We start from the raw sequence: 24,082 nt of genomic DNA on the forward strand, positions 1-24,082 counted from the left end.
TTCGGAGAGTGGAGTGGCGGCGCATTTCTCAGTTGGGTTTCTTGCAAACTTTCGCAGCAGTCTTTGAAATACGTCCCATTGGAATAAGTACCTGCATTTTTCTTGCTACTCCCAAACTTTTCAGCGTGTCTAATAGATAGATCCTCATGCCCCTTACGGATGAAAAAAAAAAGCACAATGCAGAGGAAACAAATAAACTTAGTTTTGGGCCAGAAGAATGCACCAGCAACTTCGCGATCACCAGCGGATGAGTCAAGTGCTTCAGTGTCAGATGTTCAGCAGTGGACAGTGAAATCAGTGACAAAGATAGTGTTTACGAACCATCACAGACCTCAGCCAGCATGTCAAATGGAGAGTCAGACCTGACTGATGATTCTGAGGTGAATGATTCAGGATACAATGCTCTCATTTCTCTCAGCCCATCTCTAGAGAAATGGACACCGGCAACAACCACTTCGCCTAGTGTGACACCACACGTACTCTAGGCCGCCCACTATCATTCAGTTGCCATCTAGCCGTTATGCCCCATCTTTATGTTCACTGTTTATTACGGATGACATTTGGCAAATGATGGTCAATGAAACAAACAGGTTCACACAAGTGTTGAAGTCAACTACTCCTAAATCTAAATCACGCTTGAAAAATTGGACGGAAACCAATGCCAAAGAAATTAAAGCATTTATTCGAATACTGATTTGTATTGGTCTCCTCCGTCTTCCTACTCCCAAATCTAAATCAAAGTTGAAAAATTGGATGGAAACCAATCTCCAACAAACGGAAGCATTTGTTGGAATACCAATTTGTATTAATCTCGTCCATCTTCCTATCCGAGTCACTACGTATATATACTGGGCAAAAAGTAACCTGTATGGTGTTGAACTCATTCATCAAAATATGAGCCGTGACCGCCTTCTCCCTACTTTTGAGGTTCCGGCATTTTGCGGACAATTAACTGGTTGCAGAGTTGCAGGATCATGTCTTTAAGATCCATCCTCTGGTAGAGAAATTGAACCAAAATTTTTGCCACTGTGCTTGAGCCAGGAAAGGAGGTTGTGATAGATGAAACAATAGTGCCATGGTGTGGCAGACTTTCGTTCTTACAGAGTCAGGCTGTTCAAGGCATGTACCAAAGACGGTTACAGGCTAAAGGTTGATGTATATGCCGGAAAGTGTGACTGAACAATTGGCATCGGACATGCCGAAGATGTATGCTTGAAACTCCTGCAAAATTACAAGGAAGTTGTGTGCCCGCTGTCCGTAGACAACTTCTACATGAGCTTGCCGCTCACTTTTCGCCTTCTAAAGGAAGACACTTTCATTCGTGGCACAGTTCGCTCAGTGAGGAAAGGGCTGCCAAAAGATCTCACTGAAGTAAAGGTTGCAAATGGCAGTGTTACCGAACTTCAGTCCAAAAATGGAGTGAAGGCACTGAAGTGGATGGACAAGAGGCCTGTTCTGATACTCACATCTGTCGCCAAATATGAAGCAACTTTGGTGGACAGTGGGAAGAAAACAAGGGACGGTGCACCAATCATGAAACATCAGGCCGGTCTCGATTACAATGCAGCAAAAAAGGGCGTCGACTATAGTGACCAAATGACGTTATACCACAACTGCCTTAGAAAAGGACTCAAGTGGTACAGAAAGGTAGCTGTTGAGTTGCTTGTTGGATGTGTCATCATAAATGAGTAGAACATTCGTGGCATGCTTGAAGGAAACTCTACGCCAATTATAAAATTTCAAGATGAACTGGCTCATTCACTGTTCGGCCCTCGTCAAGACAACATCGAAGAAACTCGTGGGAGAAGTGTCCACATGCTAAGAAAAACTGGCACATCGGCACACGACACTCAGTGGCTCTGCACTGGCTGCTATGCGGCCAACAGTACCAGCAGTAGCCCAAACACTATGGAGAGAGTGAGAAAAGTGACCACTTTCTGTGAATAACGCCCCGGCAAGCCATTCATCTGTTTGTTGTGCTTTAATTCTAAGCACAAGTAACCTGAGAAGCAAGCTAGCTTCAACTGTAAAATGAGTAGGATGAAAACTTCAAGACATGGCTAATGTTCATACTACATTTTAGCCTTTCTCTAACTAATAAATATTTCTAACACAGGAACTGACTTCTTGTCTTTTTTAATGGCAAGCACTTTGTAGTTCAACATAGGTTTCTAGCATCTTGAATCCATTGAGGGGCTACAGAATGTATTAAAGAAAGCTAAAAATGCATAATGTTGTGCTGAATGTGATCAAGACACATGTACAAGAAACTATAGTCATTAGTTCGATGAGGACAGTAATGTGCTTTAGCAAGTTAGAACTTTGTTACCAACTTGCCCACATTCACATCTTAACAGATTTAACAATGTTTCCACTACGTGGAGAACCTTGATCTACAGTGCTTTTATCATACTGAAGAAGGTTGGTGTTCCTATTATAACACGTGTACTTAAGAAGCTCAATCTCTCAGGATTTCATGTTGTTTTACTTGACATAAGCTTACGAGGCTTACAGATTACGTGCTCGTATCTCAACGTAAACACTTACTTCCTTTTCAATGATTTTCATTTCTGTAAAAGTACAGTAAATTTCGTCAGACGAGAAGTGCAAATGTGTTTTTTATTCTTTCATACTTGGTGCTTGCTATTATACAACTTACTTATATCAACTTGCTTGTTTAGAAAACTCATAAAAAACACTCCCCCCACCTTCTTCTTTTACTTTCCATTGACTCTGACTTTCATTATGCTAATAAACTTCAGAAGAGCTTGCTCTCAGGCTAGTTTGTACACACTGCTAAGAATGAAAAAATGGAGAGAAAACGGGACAAGAAAGAAAGGCCTACAGAATGCTGATTTGCGCGCGGCAATCTATATCAAGGACGGGGTGCTGGACCAGGGAAGCTAAGAAGCCGCCACAACAAACTATGGGAGCTAGGTGAATGGCTTCGATGTCCACACAGAAACATAAATATAGGAATGTTATAGAATTCTGTGTCATTCAACAACCCCGTGAATGTTGAAAAGTGGGACAGTGATCAGCTGCAAAGAGTTTCAGAGAGCTCCAGGGAGTGGGGAGGATGATACAGTAAGGGGGCTAGGGTGGTGACACGCATTAAGGGCATCAAGAATGAAGTGAAAAATTATGGAACACAGGGGGATTGTCTCATCACTGCTCGATCGCTCAACACCAGATAGCTGTGGCCAGTTGCCTTAGCTGAGATTCACCTACCCTGTCATAGCATGTGCTGTGCTTGCTGCTTTGCAGTCTTTAGAATAGGCAGGTGTCAGGGAAGCATGCCCATAATGCCTGCAATTAAGTAATAGGCGACTTGCAAAATAGTGCCCGCTCTCTTCCATACACAGCCATGGCTGAACCACTCACTAGCAAATCTGGTAAGAAAATAACGCTGACCTTCACTGCTACTTGGGCTGCAACAAGTCTGGGCTGCAAACAAGAAGACACAAGACAGAGCGCTGTCATGTTTTTAGCACAGTTCACTTTCCTAAGTAATGTACCAACAAGGTCATAATATACATTATATAAATACATCAATTTGTAAACAAAATGTTATTTTTAATATAGTCATTTTTAAAAACAGCACAAGGATGATAGCATAATTTTAGGTGTAGTCTTAGCAATGAAAAACTTTTGTCAGAAGTTAAGCAAAGTTTTGGCAACGTAAAAATGTGCATCCTCATTGCTAAAGCATTCCTGTCCGGGGAGTGCTAGGAGTTTGTCTTGGTGTGATGTAAAACCCTCCACACATTTATATAGTGCTAGAGAGAGAGGTGATGGGGGAGTGGTAGTGGCCAGTGGAGAATCCTTCCCTGAAATGAATTTCTGGCTACGTCACTGAATGTCTGCAATGCCTTGTAATAGCAATAGGTCTTGGATGGAAACACTATAGATGATACCAGTGAACCTATTGAGCCTATTCCTGTTTAGTGAGGTGATGTATGTTTTCCCAAAGAATTATAGAAACTGTACAATGGAATGTTTTGTACCACCTGTAATAATCATGCTGTAAGAAAACAGAAAGGCTGAGCTTAGATGTTGTAGGAAATCTCTTAAGAGGCTCAAGGATCGGTAAAGATGACTAACTTCTGTATTCTCCACTCAACCCTCCACCTGGATTCAAATGCACAGCAGCCCCACTCCTTGACACAGGCGGTTGCTTAGCTTTAATTAAACTTCATGTCAATTACTGTGAAACACAGCGTCGTCTTCAGTCAAGGGGTGGCACTGCGCTCATCTCAGTGGAATGAAGCTTCCAGTCATAGATGGTTTCAGAATACAGGGTAAGTGACCTCACATTTTACTCTCTTCGTTGTGAAATCTAGACACCAAAGCCTCGGTTTGAACAAGTAGTGCTTTAAGCGCTCTCTCATGCATATGTTTGCTTTAAGGCAGAGTCAGCTTACTATTTCCTGCTTCTGCCACATGCAAATGACACAAAAATATCTCAATAAAATGATTGTGATTTAAGTGGTACACACTCTCTGCAATGTGATTAAATGTTTGTAATAAAAGACGCACTACTCATGTGCTGGTCAGCATCTGCAGCATTATGTTCACCAAGATAGCTTTTTTGTCTCAATATATTCAATATTGTTGCAAATTTAAGAGGTTTTGCAGCTAACATGTATCTGTCAACTTGTGTCTCGAGAACATACAGCTTTAGTTGAGAGGAGCGCTATATTGCATGAGACAAGGGAGCATTTTTAGACTGCTTGTTTTATTTATGTGTGAAAAACAATTGTGAAGGTTTTAATAGCAAAGTAATACAGTAGGTGTTGGCAACGCGAACAAGCCATGCAAAGTGTATGCATTAGAAATGAACTATCCAGATGAGGACCCCCCACCCCACTGATATATGTCAATGCTATAATATCAAATGCTGTGACATTTAACACATATGGTGACTAAAAAAAAAGGATAACTAAAGCAAGAGCAGCATTAATAAAACAATATCAACTGCAAAATTTATACAATTTTTCTCAAAACTTTTATCTTCGCATAAACTGTGGCATCACACACTGTGGGCACTTTTGCTAACAACCTTCACATTTCACTAGTGCTAATTCTAGCTTCCCTTTAGCTTCTAGCTTGATTCTAGCTTCCAGCTCAACTGCAATGTTTTGAACATCAGGGCATGTGCAAGTGAATATTAGTTTGTGATGGCCATGTGGATCTGTTTCTCTGCCTGAATAATAGGGAGAGGAGGGCAATATAATTGCCTTGAGAACTATTAAGCAGAAGCAGCATGGTGGATGAGGAGCAGTGGCCGGAATAAAACATTTCAGGAGTTCAATGTAGTAAGGATACAGGAGTCATATGATTAACTTCGCAAGAATATGAGGCCATTATAACACTAAGGGAAACAGACTGGCCCATCACACTGAATTTTCAAATATCCTAACTGGTCTAGAACACCTTGCACAGCTGCTGTAATTAGGAAAAAAAAAATGTAGCATTGTCTTAAAAAGACAGCTTTTTTGTTTGTTTACTCTGCTATGCCACTGTACACATTATTACTATTACTTTTTTTTCTTTTGGAACAGAAAGTCACCATATGCCTGGAGGTTTTAGATCACCTTCTTGGTGTGCTCCCAATATATGAACAGTTCGAAAACATTAACATTGTTGCTTGGTTTATTGCCCAAGTAGAGCGGCACGTAACGACTGACTACGGAACCAGGCGTGTGAATATGCACACCCTGTATCCAATCAACCCCTATATCAATCAATTTTGTACAATTAGACCTCCATATATTGAACTTTAATGTAACAAACCGTTTTACTTTGGAGAACTTATTTGGTGTGCATATAGAAATCTTCAATTTATTGAATTCTGTTTATCTGCAATTTCAATTTACGGAAACTATAAATTCTTCTAAAATTTAAATGAGGATATGTGTTGCATTTGAACTGTAAATTCTATGGACGTACAAGCGCTTTCCGGGAGTAAAGCTTCACGATTTCCTTCCAAAGTTTATTCGACTTAAGGACAAAATTCTGCAGCAAAGTTATAAACGACCACAGGTGACAAGCAGCTGAATGCGAGGTATCTGGTACAGACCCACGGGGGAAAACTTAAAAACCACAATAGCACACATTCAGGCGAGTATGTAAACAGGCGAACTAAGCAGGGAACAAAAACAACACAGCACTGCTTTCATAGGTCCCGAATGATCAGAGTTTCGTCAGAGTTGGTGCAAGCACGCATCCGCAGATAAAACGGGCTCCCACCGTGCATTGACCAATACTCCGAGAGCTGACGCCTACACAATAACCGGGGTAGGTTACAGCACTTGTTTCTGCTCTGATCGTATAGTGTTCGAATGATGTCGCGACAACGCAAGTACTTGCAATAGGGGCGACGACCTTCCATAACTCCAGAACATCACAAAAGACCGTTTGCACATGTACTAACCAGCCAAACAAACTAACCACGGCAGCGAAGACCACTTAAATCGAACATACAACGCAGAAACACCTCGTAAAGGTTTCACCATAGAGAAAGGTTACACCTTGTTGCACAGACGCTCACAAGAAATTCAAGAAATGTCCAAAGCGCACTACCGCCGCCTTTTAAAAATCCAACGGGAGCCAAGCCAAATCAGTAATAAGTTGGCTATTTGGGTGAACGCAACGTACCCGTTGCGTTCACCGGGTACGCCCAACGCCGGCCCTTCTCAAAGTAAAATCTTCATAAAATGTTTCTATTCACGCATATTACATCTTTACTCACCCACGATGCATGACCAAGCGAAGAAAAGCTAGAACAGACGACCAACTGTTGCAAAGCGAGCGCGAACCTTGTCGTCTGTCCTCCAACTTTAGCGGCCCGCTGATCTTTTTTTACGTAACATGTAGTCGTACGCACTATAACAAGTACTCATAGTTAAACAAAACATGTTTTCGCGTAATTATAAAGTTAAAACAGCTTTTCACGTGCTGTTCTAGTAGAAAATGAATGAAATGAAATATGTCTTCCTACTCTTTTAACCTTATGTCACCTCTCTGCTTTTGAGCCACCAATCCTCCAATCGCCTTTTGCTAATTTCCACCGCATATTTATTTACATGACTATTATTATCTCTGAACCCTAGGGCCCCTATCTAGTTCGATCGCAGCGCTGCCATAGCATTTTTCGTCGTCGCGCGCCTCACCGCCATAGAGTTACTATACTCTATGCTCACCGCAAAGCATGCGCCGCCCCAGCCGCTCGTCCCACTCAACCGTATTCTAGTACACTCTAGGTCAAACCATTGGTCAAACCAAGCCCATGCCAAGCCAGGTCGGTTAATGTTGTTTATTTGTGAGCGTGATTCCAAGAGGAAAAATACAATATAATGTACTACGTACCTGCCTTCTATGAAGTGATATCCCAGTGCGCCGCGGTTAGCTCCTCAAAATAGTTTTATGGGAACTCTTAGCCGAAGGACGGTGCAGCGTACTCTTGATGCGGTAGGGTTGGTTTCGCTCATCTGCGCGTCTCTCCCCTGGTTTAGACGAGCGTTGTGGTCAGGCAGTTGTGGTCATCTTACACCTGATCACGTAGGCATGCCGAGTCAGCATTTCAGCGTGTTTAATTCCTCTGTCTTCAAAGAACGCGAAACAAATCGCCGAACTCCAATGTAATACCGGGTAATCACGATGTATGACATTTATTGAATCGGTGAAATAAACTAGATCACCTATATTGCGAGGGAAGCTTGACACCGTCACTCCCAAACACATATGCCAGCGTGTTCAGCAGCGATGTCACACGAACTTTTTTTCTTTCTTTTTTTTATGCTTCAACACTGACATCCATGTTCATAAAGAGTTCGATGGCCCAACACAGTCTGTGTTTGTGTTTCAGCTCGTTTCCTGCCTGGTGGTGGTGTCGTGGGTGTTCACTGTCTACACGGGGCTCTTTGTGTCTCTGAAGCACCTTGAGCATACGTAAAAGCTGTCATGCAGAAGGAAGCCGACAACGCCGTCATACAAGAGAAAATGCGGGAGCTGACGCACGTTATACAGCAATGCCAGGTGAAAAAAATTTATTGTGTTGGCAGTGGTTGCATTTTATGGGTGGAGACATAGCACAAGAATCGGCCCCGATTTTTTACGATCAGGCTCTTTCACAGGGATTTGACAGTGCTATATTTGGAAACGTTTTGGGTAAACAGGTGATCAACAACAGTAACAAGTGACATTATCGCAACAAATGTAAACATGCAGCTTTTACCTTGCAGGTTGGGTGTATATTTGCTGGCTTATTTTTCTATTCTACTGCTGGTTTGCCAAGCATGGTGAAAGTAGTTTACTGCAATCCAGTTATGTGAAATACAGAAGTGCACCTTAGTGCACACTGATGTATAGATAGCAGAACTGCTGCCACACACTGAAAGTGCACTTGTAGTCTTGCATTACTTTTGATACTGTATTTTGGAGTACTGCAGTCCTCTGAAAGCACAAAATGTTCCCAAAGTGGTTGCTCTCTGTGTTCGTGGTTATGGAAGTCGCATCACGTGGGGTCCATTTTTCCAGCATGCAGTAATTCCTGCTGGCTTGTTGCACAGCATTGAAAATGTCCAGAGCTGTGTACTGCAACAGTGTATTGCTTTAATAGTGCACTAGGTTTCTTTCAGAATATCAGCCGTCAGCGCCACATGTGCACCTGTTGCTGGATAGTTGCCACCTACAATATCCTTGTGGTTTGCTGTGCAGCAGGTCAGTGGCACTCAAGGGACACCATTGCAAGCTGAATGCACTGAAGTCGGTCAACAGATGTAACTTGCTTTGGAATATGTTGCGAATAAGATAGAGCTGCCACTTTGTGGTCTGATGATTGCAGTACCCAACTGGTCATACAAATGCTGTGTGTTAAGTTTTCATCTTTAATGGCAAATTTATCGTAAGCAAAACCATGATTTTGTTTTATAGAGCTCACTTACTCATTATGAAGTGTTTACTGTGACCTGGAGCTTCACCTTTAAAACTGTAATTGGATCACAGTTTTATGCCCTAGATTTAGTGACACAACTCTTATTTCTTCCTTGATACTATTATGCATGGATTATGTCATAATATGTCCTCTCACAATGAGGCCAAAAGTACATGCCATTGATCTAGAGTACTGGTTGAAATTAAATAAACTATAGTATCTCTGCATACATAATACCGGATGGCTAAAATGAACCTAGAGGTTCTAGCAGGGGCACATTTGGTTTTGGAATCTTCATTCTTGTGTGAGATCGCTGTTCTTACAGGTAATGCAGCTGTCCAATTTGGAACACAATTAATTTTAGCTTCTATTTCAATGATAGGAAGAGCGAAACCGGAGTGAGCATAATCTGACCAACATCACCAAGACTCATGAACGCATCCAGCAGGAGCAGAAGCTGTCACCCTACTACAAGTCCAAGCTGCGAGGTCAGTACAAGACTGCATTGCAGGATGCCGAAAGCGAGGAAGAGCTGCTTCGCAAGGCCCTGGAGATCATTTTTGAGATCCGTACTGTCCGCAATGAAAGGCGTATTGCAGCCAAGAATTCAGGTGGGCACTTTTGCATGCCACCAATATATGGTCAATCTGTTTGATCTCTTCTTTCCTCAGGGCATTTGGAGATTTTCTCAGAGGGAATAGTTTCTGAGGCACAAGTGAAAATAAGCTGTTATATAGAACACAAGCTTAGTTGCTGTAAGAAAAATCACCCATTGGGCATTCCCCTCCAGCCACGTTAATTGTTACTCAATGCTTTGGATTTACATTTATAGACCTTTTTCATGGAGCAGTTTGCTCTTGAGCAATGAGATGGCGCTTTTGGTGGCACGCTGCATGTTCCCTTGGCGAAAGCGCACGAATATGTTACCATTATCGCTTCTGCCCTGCTACTGTGCAATCAGCTGTTGGAAATGCAAGTGGCTGTGTGATCGCTCATGCACTGTGCTTCAGTCATGCCGCAAAATGTGAAGCTTTAGAGGGAAGACGTGTGCAATAGTTGGCTGTAAATATAGTGACTGGTATATTAAGGACTACAGTGAATTGTTGGTACCGATTCCATGGACCACTGCTGCATAAGGACTGCTTGTGTGGCTGGCGCTTTGCGATGCACGGTTTTCCTCGTGGACCAAAAAATTCACACATCCTCTAGCATTGTATGGTTAACCTTCAAATAAAGAACTTCAACCCAGGAACGTCACCAAGAGTGAGTACGGCTCATTACTCAGTGACAAAGGGAGTGGTGCCGCTTCCTGGCAAAAGTTTCTCGCTCATTATCGACACACATGCATCCCAACTGATACGCAAACTTACGCACACTCTGTTGCCAAAGTTCCAAGAATAAGTGCATAGGCGCAGAGTTGAATGAATGTGCCGAAGTTTGGGTGAATGCTGCTACACCAACAAAACTCGAATGTTGAAAGCTGAATGTTTCGTGACAGGCTACAGAGTAAGCTAGTGACTAGTGATAATAAGGCTTTGCTGCAGGCTATTACAAAATACAAAACATGTACCCTCCAAGCCCTTGTGTGCAGCAAGAACAAATCCATTGCGGATTCAGCACACCCGCAAGTCATTAGCCAGAAAATGAACAATCAGGTAGTGATTGCACCAAGGAACTGTACTTAATCATAAACATGACAAGCCCCTGCTTCAAAGTTTTAGCCAAATAAAGAATGAAGAGCAAGACAGACTGATCCTGCTTTAATTCACAAGTGGAAAGTTTGGACAGCTTGGAATACATATCTAGCCCCGCTTCTAGTACAAGCACCGTCTACGCTGCTTGTGCCATTTGGACAATGTGTCATTAGCTCTGAAGTTGCTTACATGTGCTCTGATACTGTAGACAGAGCTTCGTATTGTCCACCCAGTCACCGTCTATGTCTATGATAGTCACTGTAACAGAGGTTTGTTGAGCCGAGCCAGGCGTATTTCTCAGTATTGTCTCAGTGTGTCTCAGTATTGGTTCTCTTTCCAGTAGGCAATGCTAACGACTCATGAAAAAGAAACTTGTATAATAATTTACATTTGCCAGGAATGAAAACATCACCACATGCACGCAGAGGTCATAAATATATATAATATACTCAGTAACCGAAATAACGCCAAGTAAGGTTTATTCGAAATCAGAATCAATAGCAGTCATGTGCAGCAGGACTTATACTCGGACTCAAAGTAATAAAAAAGGTTAGTGTCATTCCACTTCGTGAACACGGGTTATGTGCAAGCATATGGGTACTATTCCCTTTTTGTGCATTGTGCGTAGAATGTTTGCATTGTGGCACGCCGCCTAGCACATTCCTCGGGATCTCCTGGGCATGCCAAGCCTACGCCTTTTGCCGGACTTGTTCAGCTTGTGCCTGGTGCTTGGTGGCTACTTTGAGGTCGGTCAACTTGCGCTAGGGCTGCCACCACTTGCGTCGCTGCTCCGTCCTTCTCGCTCGGCACTCGGCCTCTCGATCACGAGATGAACCCGATATGCCCATAGCACACACAGAGCCCATAGCAACTGCCTGAGTAGGTCAACCCAGCGTGCCTCTGCCTACCCTCCTCCTTGACGCTTTGCTCAACGCCACTTACACTTTCCTCTAAGTGGCATTGTTTTGGTGAATGCATATTGCTACCATAGGTTGGCGCACTCATTCATAAGTGCACTCACTCACACTCACTTGCACTCATTTCAAATGCGCGAGTGCGAATGAGTGCCTAGTGAGTGAGCGGAGGTGAGTGCGAGCGCGAGTGAGTGCCAGTGAGTGAGTGGAGGTCAGCGCGAGTGTGAGTGAGTGCCAGTGAGTGCGAGCGCGAGTGAGTGCCAGTGAGTGAGTGGAGGTCAGCGCGAGTGTGAGTGAGTGCCAGTGAGTGCGAGTGAAAGTGAGTGTGAGTGAGTGCCAGGGAGTCTGAGTGTGAATGTGGTGAGTGCTTGTGAGTGTGAACGTGAGTGAGTGCTTCTGAGTGTGAGTGGAAATGACTGTGAATGTGGTGTTTGTGAGTGAGTGGAGGTGAGTGTGAACCTGAGTGTCATTGCAGGTGAGTGTGAATGTGAGTGGGTGCTTGTGAGTTGAGATGGCTCTGAATATGAGTGTCAGTGATGATATGAATGTGAGTAAGTGCTCGTGAGTGAGTGTAAGTAGACGTGGGTATTAACGTGGGTGGGTATATCAGAACTTGAAGACATTTAAGGTTCCCTTAATGAAATGAAATAAAAGTGGAATGCGATAGCGCAAACATGCTACTTTCTCATTGGAAATCATGGGAAGCGGTTGTTGGCAGGACCCTATCGAAGAGGAAGTGGACGCAGCATCGAAGGCACGTGCATGTGCCGCATCTGAACTTCTTCGTATAAAACCCTGTTTAAGAGCTTGCGCGCCATTGACTGACAGTGGCTGAATGGGTTAACGTGGTGGTCTCGCAACCCATAGTTCCTGGGGTCGAATTCCCAGCCCGCAGTTTTATTTTCAGGTTATCGTTTATATATTAATTGCCTTTATCGTAAATATTTGCTCACGGCTAGCAGACGCTGACAACGCCGACGCCGGAATTTCTGTGGCTCCGTGAGAAACAAAAACAAATTGCCATCTTCACGACTCAGGTTGACGAGCACGCCACTGGAACTCGAACAAGTACTTTTCCGGTGATCGTAGGCGTAACGAAATGGGGCTAGCCGGGGGGGGGGTGGAGTTTTTTTAAATTTTGCTTTTATGGTGTATGCATTACACGTGATTCAGCAAATTTCCCAGATAATAATTTCTGGGGTTTTACTTTACAAAACTGCGATATGATTAAGAGGCATGCCGCAGTGGCGGACTCTGGATTAACTTTGAAAACCTGAGGTTCTGGCATTTCGCTCCCATTGAAATGTGGCCGCCGCAGCCGGGGATCGAACCTGTGTCCTCGAGCTTAGCAGTGCTACTTTTCAAATGTAATGGCGCTTGGCAGAACCTCAAGAATAGTCTCAAATGATTGCACAAACACTAAAGCTAATGGATTCTATTATGCTCAATTCGTCTTGCCTACTGGTCTAAATTCTAGGATTACAGGTATTCTGCGCTGTTCAGCATGCTTGTGATACTTCTGCCCAAAACTGCTTTGGTAGCAAAGGGAAATAAAATCTACAGAATGTTCCAGTTAACTAGTTTCTTCAGGACTGAAAAAACTAAGCGTACAGACAGATCTCCTCATCCCAAACACCTTGCGGGCTTCCTCTTGTCACTTGACACTTGCCCCTCCCAATTTCAGCGCTTGCTCAGGAGGCATAGAACAGCTTCCATATAGTTACACGAGTTGAGACATTAAATAATAAGTTCTCTTGTTTGTGCATGTGTTTTTATCCTATTTGATATTGTGTAGTACTTGAGAAACAATGAGAGAGCAATGTTAACCTGCTTAAAGCAAGTGATCTTAGTGCATTTCAGCAGAATATCTGCAATTCTTCATTTTTTCTTTTTCTTTTGTCGCATTGTGTTGGCTGTCTACTGCTTGTCGGAAGTGTTTTGAAGCCAGTTCAATTTCTCCAGCCCTGCAAAACTTGCTCGTACCACATTGCTGTAGTTTATACAGTTTTGTCATATTCTCAGCATTTATTGTGTTAATGGCTCTTCTGCGGAATCCTCATTGTTCGGGCCAAGGTTGGAAAAATATTTCCCTTCCTGCAGTGAAAAGAGCGCACATTGAATGCGCTAAAGCAGGTAAACGGAAGTCGCGTAGCAGCATTTATTAATTTTTTGAGGAATACTGCCGATCTCGCAAGAGATTGTTGCATGGAGGGCATATATATATATATATATATATACATATATATATATATATATATATATATATATATATATATATATATACATACACACATACACATACACACAGAAGAAGCACAATCAAGTAATGTATACAATGGATAACATTAAAACACTAGCAGAATTAATGCATGAAGTTATTAGTAGCAGTATGAGTAAAAAAAATCACGAAAAATACAATGACAGGATGCACAATGATGCGAACAGATTATTCAACCAAAATCCCGGCACAGATTTTTAAAAAATTGTTTACAAAAACTTTTCAACATGTACATTTGCCCAGGAAATATTGTGGGGTGCGTCAGCGCATGGCGAAACGACCCTCCCCCCATTCTATCAGCGAACCCCTGGTGTCGAGAGCAACGCCTGCATGCATGCGTGTCCCTCCGAGCCTGCAAGCGTGCATGTTTCCATGCTTCCTCCTTGCGCGCCAGCGATATCCGAATGTAGCCGCGAGATGCCCCTCATGCTATATGCATTGTGGTGGCTTTGACGGGCAAAACTATGTGAAGCGTGTTCAGAAGCGTGAGCTTGCACGTGCCACTGTGGCCGCTTTTTATCGAGTCATGAGCGCCGACACATAGGGCCCGGTGGCGAATGCAACAAGTAAATTTTTTGTCTGCGCTGCACCTTTTCGTGGCCAATCTTTATTGTTTATTTCTTTTTACAAATGGGGCGTTCTACCACTGAAGAGCGTGGCAGAAAGCGCGCTCTATAGAAGGAGACAGGCAATACGAAAATGAACTCTTGATTTATGTTGTATAAATGAAGTTTTGCTCGTCGAAACCGCCACAGTGCCAATCGCAAGAGGGGCACCTCGTGGATACATTCGGATATCGCCGGTGCACAAGGAGGAAGCACAGAAACATGCACACTCGCAGTCCCGGAGGAACGCGCATGCGCGCAGGCGTCGGTCTCGACACCAGGGGTGCAGCGCTAGAAGGGGAGGAGGGCCGCTTTGCCATGCGCTCGCGCACCCCGTAATATCTTGTGGGCAAGTGTACTTTAATTCCCGCTGTAGCTAATGTTACGCTTTGCTTGCGTGGCAACTGTTAGCATGAGTGAAAAGTGCAGAAACATTCAAAATTAGGCATGGGAAGACCTTGTAGATGGTGCCAAAGGGCCATGAACGTAAGGCTCCTCGGCTTTAGGGAGGCACTGACGAGTTGCCGAGACACGGCTGTTGGAAGTCGTGCGAGCTATGTGTGTGTATGCGTGCATGTACCAGAGGCACCTACTCTTCCTTCGGATGCTCACCCCTTCTCCCCCGTCTGCCAACGCGACAAGTTGGTGTCGGGTGCTTGCAGGTGTGCGCATGAGACGGTTATGCCCATTTATGGTCTGATCTTGTGCCTGTGTTCCTGATTGGACCCAACCATGCTAGGGTGACCTAGAGTACTGGAAGCTCGAAGCTTTTCCAGAGAACTGCCACGCCGCCGCGCTGCTTTGCTGCACCTGCTAGCACCCACGGGCTTTCTCCACTGTGGCAGCAGCGCCAAAGCGGCGGGCGTCTGCTATGCACTTGATATTTGGTCGCTATTAGCCAACATTGCGATAATTAAGCTCCTATAGTATACTATGTAACTGCAAGATAATACTGCAGCGACTCGCCATGCAGAGAATGCGTGTGTATGCTGTAAATATGGGGATTTTGTATGTTTCCTTCTATCCTTGTAGGTTTGTCACCGCAATGGTGTGCACTTACGGGGCTGTTTCTGGCACACATTCAGCGTGCACTTCTTTCTGAGTGGAGGTATTTAGTTATAGAGCCCCTCACCAGGCCCCATAGCAAATTTTGGTAATTGGGGGCGAGCTCTACCACTGGAAAAGCTGGCGCCACTATCGGCTTGATGTGGCATGAGGGATCGCGTGGACACGGCGGCCGCGTCGCCTGCTTCGGAATCACGGAAACGAGCTGGAAATGAAAGTTTAGGGTCCCACCTGTGCTGTGGTTCTGATTAAGTTGTGAGGTTTTCCTGCCTTGGGTATCGGCTTGACAGCATTTGAAAGCACTATAATAGGTAGTGGCTGCTTGGAGGCGTGCAGCATGGTAGGTTGCATGCCTCAAAGCACGTGCACTCCAGCACGTGTGCAACGGAGCCCAGTGTCAGCGTTATTCGCGCGTAGCTGCAGGATAAGAAGCTGTCTGAAGCTTGGCTCGTGAAACTTAGAACCAGCAAACAACCATCGGCTACAACTCAGGTATGTAGCAAGCACAGACATGGGGAAGATTTCTGCTATGGCGTTGGGACTGTGATGTTTGGTGAGTAGCAGAAAACTCACACTGAGGTGCTTGCCCGCTGCCCGCCTAATGTCATGACGCTTTATTTGGTCTATGAACTTATTGATGCTAGATTCTGGCAAGTTCACTGGAATGGAAAGGGAGCGGTAAGAAGCATTTTAAAAGAAGACATTGCACATGATCATATGTTTGTGTTTGGACTAATGTACTGGATTACGAAAAAGAAGCAGCCGGAAACTGCACAACCGTGCGAACAAACAGACGAAGCGGAAGTACATCTCTCTTGCTTCGGCGCGAAGTAAAACAAAAAACATACAGACATTCCATTTTTATCTTTTATTATTTCTCTAAACTTCAATTCGTCAATTCAAGCAACAGATCACACAAATAACCGATGTTGCCTTGAATAATTCTTGAAGTCACGTGTCACCACGTGTGACGTCACACTGCAGACCTGAGTACGTAGGTGCAGGGGCCTGAGTACATCACCATCAGGCTTGGAGCGCAGTGGACGCGAGGAGAAGGGAAAAGGGTGTTCGGATTGAAATTTCAGACCTTTCTGTGGCGCGTAGTGATGTAATTCGTTGCAGACACGATCGTTGGTGCGCATTGTATGCTCTGCGCTTGTCAGCTCAAAATGGCCAGACCTGGTGATGAGGCCCTTTAAGTGTCGCATGACGAACGTAAACATGCTGCAAAATAGAATAAGCACAAGATGACGCACGTAACCAGGAGAATGAAGCAGATATAAACGGGTTGCTCATGTTAATGGTTTGCACTTTTCATTTACTTTCTTTGATTTCATTCATTGGATTTGCTTTACAAGAACGCCTCCCATGCTCTGCTGTTTTTTTCTTAACATGAAAGCAAATTTAGCAATTTATTCTGTATGCTCGCCGATTCGTACATACCAACTATGCTTGCTGATCAATTGATATGAAGTCCTAATTACATAATGAAAAAGAGACAACTTGTAAGGATGTAAACGTTTCATGTTTTGCTGCCATTGAAGGCAATAGCACTACTGATATTTAAAGTAATAGAAGTATTTGCAGTGCATCAAGGGTGGTAATTTAATGCAAACACATGTAAGATCGTCATTCACAATAAAGACTTGCTAGTTTATGTAACAGTCCTACATTAGGCAATAAATTATGCTTATACCACTGGCGGGCCATTTGCATATGATAGCATGAGATAAGTTACATGATGATTTATAAGATGACTCACGGATTATATAACAAGGCTGTTGTAACAGTTCAACTTTCACATAATAAATGCGTATACGGCTGGGCCAGTAATAGTTATATATTCATTTCAATCTAGAAAAAAAAACAATTTGTGTGTAAATGGAAAACTTTTTGAAGGAAGGAGGGGCCGGACAAACGCAGATGATGCAGATGTAAGATTCAATGCTTCTGGTGGGTTGACCAGATATCTTCGCGTCATATCACCTCCAGACCTCGCTCCTTTCTCTCTTCTCATTGACCTATCGTACGTAAAGCCCCTGCTTCTTTTTAGTCATATGGCGTAAACTTGGTAATGTCGTCCCCACATAGCATCACCGCTCTCGACGTTTCTCTACTTTCTCTCTTCACTCATTCAGTAGTTACGTGCCTCCACTGCATTGCTAGGCATTGCATCATTGCATCAATTCAGATCCAATGATGATTTCAAGATGGTGCAGGTGGTGCAAAGCCAGAAAATGTGGCTTGATCGAAAGACTGATAGAAGGCAACCAGTCCAGTGCAGAACGCGTCTAAAAAAAGTGATGAAAGGCTCATTTTTTACATTTGCGGCTATGTGACGGAAGTTTGTTCTGAAAACAAAGTGTTAACACTGTTGTGATATTGTACTAACCCAGAAAGAATATGTTAGTCAGCTGAGTGCAGCTGATTACACACTCTTCTAGCTGCAAGACAAGGGAGGCTTGCTGTACCCGTCTTGCCATCTCTTTAGATTTGTCAGAGATTTTGAGAACCTTTTCACAAGGTGTTTCAGTACTAGGGAGCTTCATCATGAAAGCGTGATGCATGGACGTTATTGAATTAATCGGGAAAAAGCGGGAGTTGCGGTCGGGTGCCTGATTCGCGCACACTCACTTGTCGCTGAAATTATTGCTTTCTAAGTAACCGCTTATCTTCATTTTTTTGCAACGTCTTTGAAAAGCGCGAACACTAACCACTGTGAATGTTCAAAATATGTGATGTTAAGCTGCTGTACGTAAGACTGGGTTATTTTAATCTTTTTAAAACGTTCTCATCTATTGCACTTTTTATGGTGAAGCAAACCCAGCACCTAGGATAAATATTTTTTATTGATGTACAGTGATCCCTGTAGAAAGACACAAAGCTGATGCATGACTGACCCCAGCATACTCTGAAACATCCACTCTGTACCTGTTTGTATATAGTGTATATATATATATATATATATATATATATATATATATATATATATATATATATATATATATATATATATATATATATATATATATATATAAAACGAGAAGAAAGGGGGCTAACCGAGGGGCCCGATTTTTATTAGTCATATCATAAGAAGCCAACAAACACTGACACCAAGGACAACATAGGGGAAATTACGTGTGCTTAATAAATGAAATAAACAAACGATAAATATAATGGAAATTAAAGTGGATGAAAAATCAACTTGCTGCAGGTGGGAACCGAACCCACAACCTTCGCATTTCACGTGCGATGCTCTACCAATTGAGCTCTACCAATATATATATATATATATTGTGTATATATTGTATGTATGTCTGTGCCTGACAAAAATATAACAAGAGACAACAAATATTCAATATGTACAAACAGGTACAAACATACAATCCCTATTTGTTGATTATATTTATTATTTATATAGAGCAGGTTTGCATTCCGGAACAATTTTCGAAAGTAATTGAAATAACACTTTTACGTTTGTACATTGCTTGCCCTATTTTGATTTGGCAGTTATTTAATTTATGCAGCAAGAATGCTGGTATCTGTGCCTTTAATTTAATTTTATCTGGATGTCTGTAAAGTCTCTTTCTGCCGGACACTGTTTGTGTAAAACCTTGTGGAAAAGTTTACCTGGTGTTGCTTTTATTTCTAATATCTGCATTTAATACAAGCTTCGTCTAAGCACAGCGAAGCTCGTTGCTGCACGATATCTCTGAAGCAAAATAAGCTAACATGATTATGGCACTACGGCCATCTAAACTCTTTATCTTGTTTCCCTTAAGCTCTTTTTGGCGCTCTTTGGATAATAAAGTACTAGTCAACGCTAACAAATTGTCGAATGAAGACATTTGGATATGGCTGTAAACCAGTGGCAACTGTGACTGGAAAGCTTGTAGTGGTGAGCGAGGCTGTAACTGCATCTATGTACTGCAGTTGACTGCACGAGATATTTAGTTTTTTTCGTTACTCTTAATTATTGCATGCATCACCCTTTTGGCCAATTATGCATGTGAATAACATTGTTTTCATTCTTTCCTTGTGCGTGCGACTTCATTTTGCGCGTTTCTATGCACATACAGCTCCCACATTACCGTTTCAGAACTCTAGCACCCGAACCAGGCTGCGCTGATGCCGTTCGACACATGATTTTTGCATTATCTTGCTGCTACAGCACTAAGACAATGCTTAAAGATGCGCAAGTTCCATGCCGTACCACACCATTGAAGTTAAATAACGTCCAAGTGCAGAAAGGCGTAGAAACTGAATGCAAGAAAACTACAGTGCGTAGCAGACGCCCCTGGCTTTCCACTTGCTTCCCGAGTGCAGGAAGCCCACGGGTTTAATGGGTCCGGCACACCAGCGGTGCGGTGCGGCAGTTCCCTGCAAAAGCCACACGCAGGAGCCAGCACTTTCGACACTCTCCCAGTATTCTAGGCATAGAGAATTCTAGGTCACTCTAACTGTGCTCGTGTTCCAGACCGCCGTGTGAATCTCCGCATGGCTTTTGTTGGTCGAGTTAATGCAGCTGCTCTTTTTGATGCTAGCACCAAGGTTCCCTTCAGTTATGGCGCTTTTGGGCATGCAATATTTTAGCAAAGTGGCAGTGCACATGGTTGTTTACGTCGTCTTGGCAGCGGGAACAGCAGCCGAGCAGCACCTCCTCTCCAAAGCAGCTTTTTAAGAATTATTATAGCAACTTGTCCGGCTCGCTACCCGCCTCCCCCACCTTTCCCCCCCATGTCAGATGCACAGTTTTTTTTGTTGTTGCTTTTGCCTGTGTCCACGGCGCGCCCTTTATGCACGCGTGCTACGCTGTGCAATATCTTTTTTTTTTCAAATACACACTGAATGGACAGCACGCCACGCGGGAGTAAACAAATAATGCCAATGCGTCCTTCAAAGCATAAAGATGCATTGGAATTGCTCATTCCAGACTCCTGTGCTGTGAAGACAGGACCCTGTATGGGATATGAAAAAAGAGCACGCTGCTCTGTAGATAAGAACTCTGCTTCTAACTTTTGTACTTGCTGGCATACACTACGGTGCTCTGTTGCTTGATGTTCACGCACCTGCAGCGATGTATTAAAGCAATTTGTTTTACGTCGTCTCGTCTACGTCCTGTTCCCTCCTCGATGATCGGCGAGGGGCAAGCTCAATGCGAACGCTATTGAAGTTGGTGGCCGCTCCAGGCTATGAAGTTATTTAAATATAAAGCTTTAGTAATGTAAGGACTAAGTTCATTCCGTTCCCTAATTGTTTTAAGGAAATATGAATATTTAAAGGAACTTGAGTTAAAGGTGTATTCATAAGGTGTTCTAGAGTGCTTGTGGCGTGTTGACCTAGAATGATTCAAAGATCTTTGTATGAATGTGTCGATGGTTTGGTCGCCATTAATAAATTGAAACAAAAACTTTAGTTGTGCTAGTTTTGCCCTACTTTGCAGTGTTAATAAACTGGCTCTGTTTAATAATTCATTCGAGGAATCTGTTAACTTGTATTTATTATAAATTAACCTTATTGCCTTCCTCTGCAGCCCCTTTTATGAGTTCTTTTGCGTACGTAAATCAAACAATACTTGCGTACTCCAGCACTGGTCGAAGAAGCATTTTGTAGGCCAGGAGATACGTATCTGCTGCCGCAAGACGAAGGCGTCTTCTCAGAAAGATGAGTCACTTTGGTGCTCAGCATGTACATTGATTTCCACTTGAAAAAACCCATGTTGTTAACATGGGTTTCCCATCGGAGAGCGCGTGGTAAAGTGACACCTAAATATTTACCCTGAAATATACAAGTGAGAGGTGTGTCATTAATAATGTATGTAAAATCAGATATCTGTTTCTTTCTACTTACTGTTAGCATTACTTATCTTTGGGTATTTAGAGTCATCTGCCACTCCTGACACCAAGAAAAGCTAGAATTTTATATATGGTGATTATCATTGCAATCAATTTCGTGGTACGAAAAACAATCGTCAATGAATAGACGGATGGTACCATGTAATCGGGAAGACAAATCGTTTATGTATATTAAATATAAAACTGGACCCAAAACACTGCCTTCTCGCAGTCCAGATGTAATAGGTGCTAAATTGGAAGCTTCGGTCTAAATATGCACAAACCCGTGAGCACTCACTCACATTCACTCGCACTCATTTAAAAAGCATGATTGTGAGTGAGTGTGAGCAGAAGTGAGTGCCAGTGAATGTGAGTGGAGGTGAGTGCGAGTGCCAGTGAGCGTGAGTGGAGGTGAGTGCGAGTGAGTGCCAGTGAGACTGAGTGGAGGTGATTGAGTGCCAGTGAGTGCAAGTGTTTGTGAGCGGACCTGAGTGGGAGTGGTAGTGAGTGCCAGTGATTATGAGCAAAGGTGAATGTGAGTACAAGTGAGTGCCACTGATTGTGAGTGGAGGTGAGTGCGAGCGTGAGTAGGCGTGTGTGAGTGGAGGTGAACGTGAGTGAGGGCGGGGCCTGCAAAAATTAGGGTGAGTGAGTGTGAGTGAGTATTTTCTCACACTACTGACCTATGATTGCTACACATGCAAAGAGACGCCGTGAACATGCACAGCGAGCACCGTGGTGTTGATGCACGAATGAAAAGGGCCCGAACTCAGTCGCGGATACTAAATTGATCTCGGCAGTGCAACGCCTGGTGTGCCACAGGGAAAGTGCATATTGCTACACATTCAAAGAAGGGATGCCACGAACATGTGCAGCAAAACACCACTGCATTGAAGCATAGACTGAAAAGGCGTGAATGCGGTCGCGTACACCACATTGATCTCGCTGGTGTGATGCCTGGTACCCCGCATGTGGTTTTCTCCATCTCTAGGCACTTTCCTTCTCCAGCGCATGGCTTCCCTCTCGTTCTCGGGGACAAACATAATATAGCCGGTTTCACAGAGAGAGAGAGAGAGGCTGCAGTTTTTCCGGAAAGTTGAAGTGGTAATAGTGATAGCGAAGTAAAGAGACAATTACACGAAGGTAGATTCTTAGCATATAAATCTGTGTGAGGGCTGCACTCCTCTATGCGCTGCACCTCCAACTTGACAACCGATATTAAAAAAGAAAAAATCCAGCTGAGAAGCAATCGCATTTGGTGTGCTGATTCCGATCACGCTCAACAGTGAATTTTTGTGTGCAGCATACTTTTGTGCATCACTACTAGATTTGCTTTGACAAGTAATTAAATTATTGTTTTATGTAGTCACATTTCTTTATGCTAATAAAGCTAGCCATAACTTGTGTTCAGAAATTGTTACATATTGTGTAAACTTAATCTTAACTGACCTTTTGTCAGAGGAAGGTTTCGTGATTGTATCTTTGTGTATTAAAACTTTCACAAGGCGTTACATGACTCATCCGAAAGACGCCAGTCTCTTGGTGGTGTGAGGGGACTCAAGCTGTGAAATTTAACTGTCTCCTACTAATATAAGGCATTGTGGGTGAAGAAAAAGCAGACAGGCACTGGTGCCTTGTGCCCAAAAATACTACTTTAAGCCAAGCCTGCTCAATCGGGCCGAAGCCTGATTCTACCAGTTCCACTATGTGCACTGTCAGCATGCTGGGTGTGTCCTCGTCTTTTGTGACCAGACCATTGTGATACGTAGCAGTGCGCTACAGGGTCCCCCTTCTAGCAAGGAAGCCATTAGCTGGTTGAATGGCAAAGCACAGATGACGGTCGTGTGAAACGCACGCGGCGAATAGGAGTGGCTTGGTTGGAAGGGAATGTGACAGCAAAAGGGGCTAAGGCATCACAGTTCAAGCAGGCAGGCTTCAGACAGTCAACGAAGACCGTATCTTCCCGGCCGTTGATGTAATCGAAAGTGTTTAGGTGCACGCTTGAGTACTTTGAACCGATCATCATACGGGGGCCGTAAGGGAAGAGACACAGCATTGTGGCGCACAAAGACATGCGTGCGGTTCTCAAGGCAAGGGTTCACATACACACGCTGGGAAGAACGTTATTGTTGGGGGGGGGGGGGAATGACAGTACGCATAGTGCTGCATAGACGGTAGGCGTAGTCTGAAACGTCAGCAGGTACGGTGGATGAGTCGTCGAAGAATTCGCCAGGGACTCGTAGAGTGGTGCCTAACGTAAGCTCGGTAATGCTGGTGGAAGAGTCACTGTGAAGGGCAGTGTGGATGCCAAGCATAACGAAAGGAAGGTGCTTGATCCATGATGAAGGATAAGTCGAAGTCATGAGTGAAGCCTTCAGTTGGCGGTGAAAACGTTTGATGGATTTGTGGGTGTATAAAACCAGAGAGACGCTGTTGCCTGGTGTCCACAAATTATAGTTTTAGCTGCGCCCACTCAACCAGGTGGAAACCTGATTCCGCTGGTTCCACTGCTTCAGCGTGCTGTCAGCATGCTGGGCGTGTCCTCATCATCTTTTGTGACTGGACCATTGTGGCACGTAGTAGTGCGCTACAGTGTCACTTCAGTGAACAATTCTTTGAGGTCATGCAAAGTTTATTCCTTCAAGTGCAACTGTTATTAAAGGTAATATGTGTGTGTGTGTGTGTGTGTGTGTGTGTGTGTGTATATACACACACATACACATATTACCTTATATATATATATATATATATATA

The 24,082-nt window shown here is 43.5% G+C and overlaps 1 protein-coding gene across 5 annotated transcripts in view; it reads left to right on the plus strand.

Moving 5' to 3' along the window:
• Nucleotides 1–7,148: 7,148 nt before the first annotated feature.
• The window catches only part of Sgf29 (SAGA-associated factor 29), a 32,533-nt gene continuing 15,599 nt past the window's right edge, over nucleotides 7,149–24,082 (plus strand). Inside the window, exons 1-3 of one of the 5 annotated variants that reach the window (XM_065434553.2) lie at nucleotides 7,149–7,303; nucleotides 7,871–8,040; nucleotides 9,321–9,549. In XM_065434553.2, coding sequence (XP_065290625.2) covers nucleotides 7,966–8,040; nucleotides 9,321–9,549 — 304 coding nt within the window. In that variant the 5' untranslated portion in view covers nucleotides 7,149–7,303; nucleotides 7,871–7,965. The other 4 variants (XM_065434556.2, XM_065434552.2, XM_065434557.2 and 1 more) reach the window with 4 other exon arrangements.

Source organism: Dermacentor albipictus, chromosome 5 (genome assembly GCF_038994185.2).
Source record: "Dermacentor albipictus isolate Rhodes 1998 colony chromosome 5, USDA_Dalb.pri_finalv2, whole genome shotgun sequence".
Lineage (NCBI taxonomy): Eukaryota > Metazoa > Arthropoda > Arachnida > Ixodida > Ixodidae > Dermacentor > Dermacentor albipictus.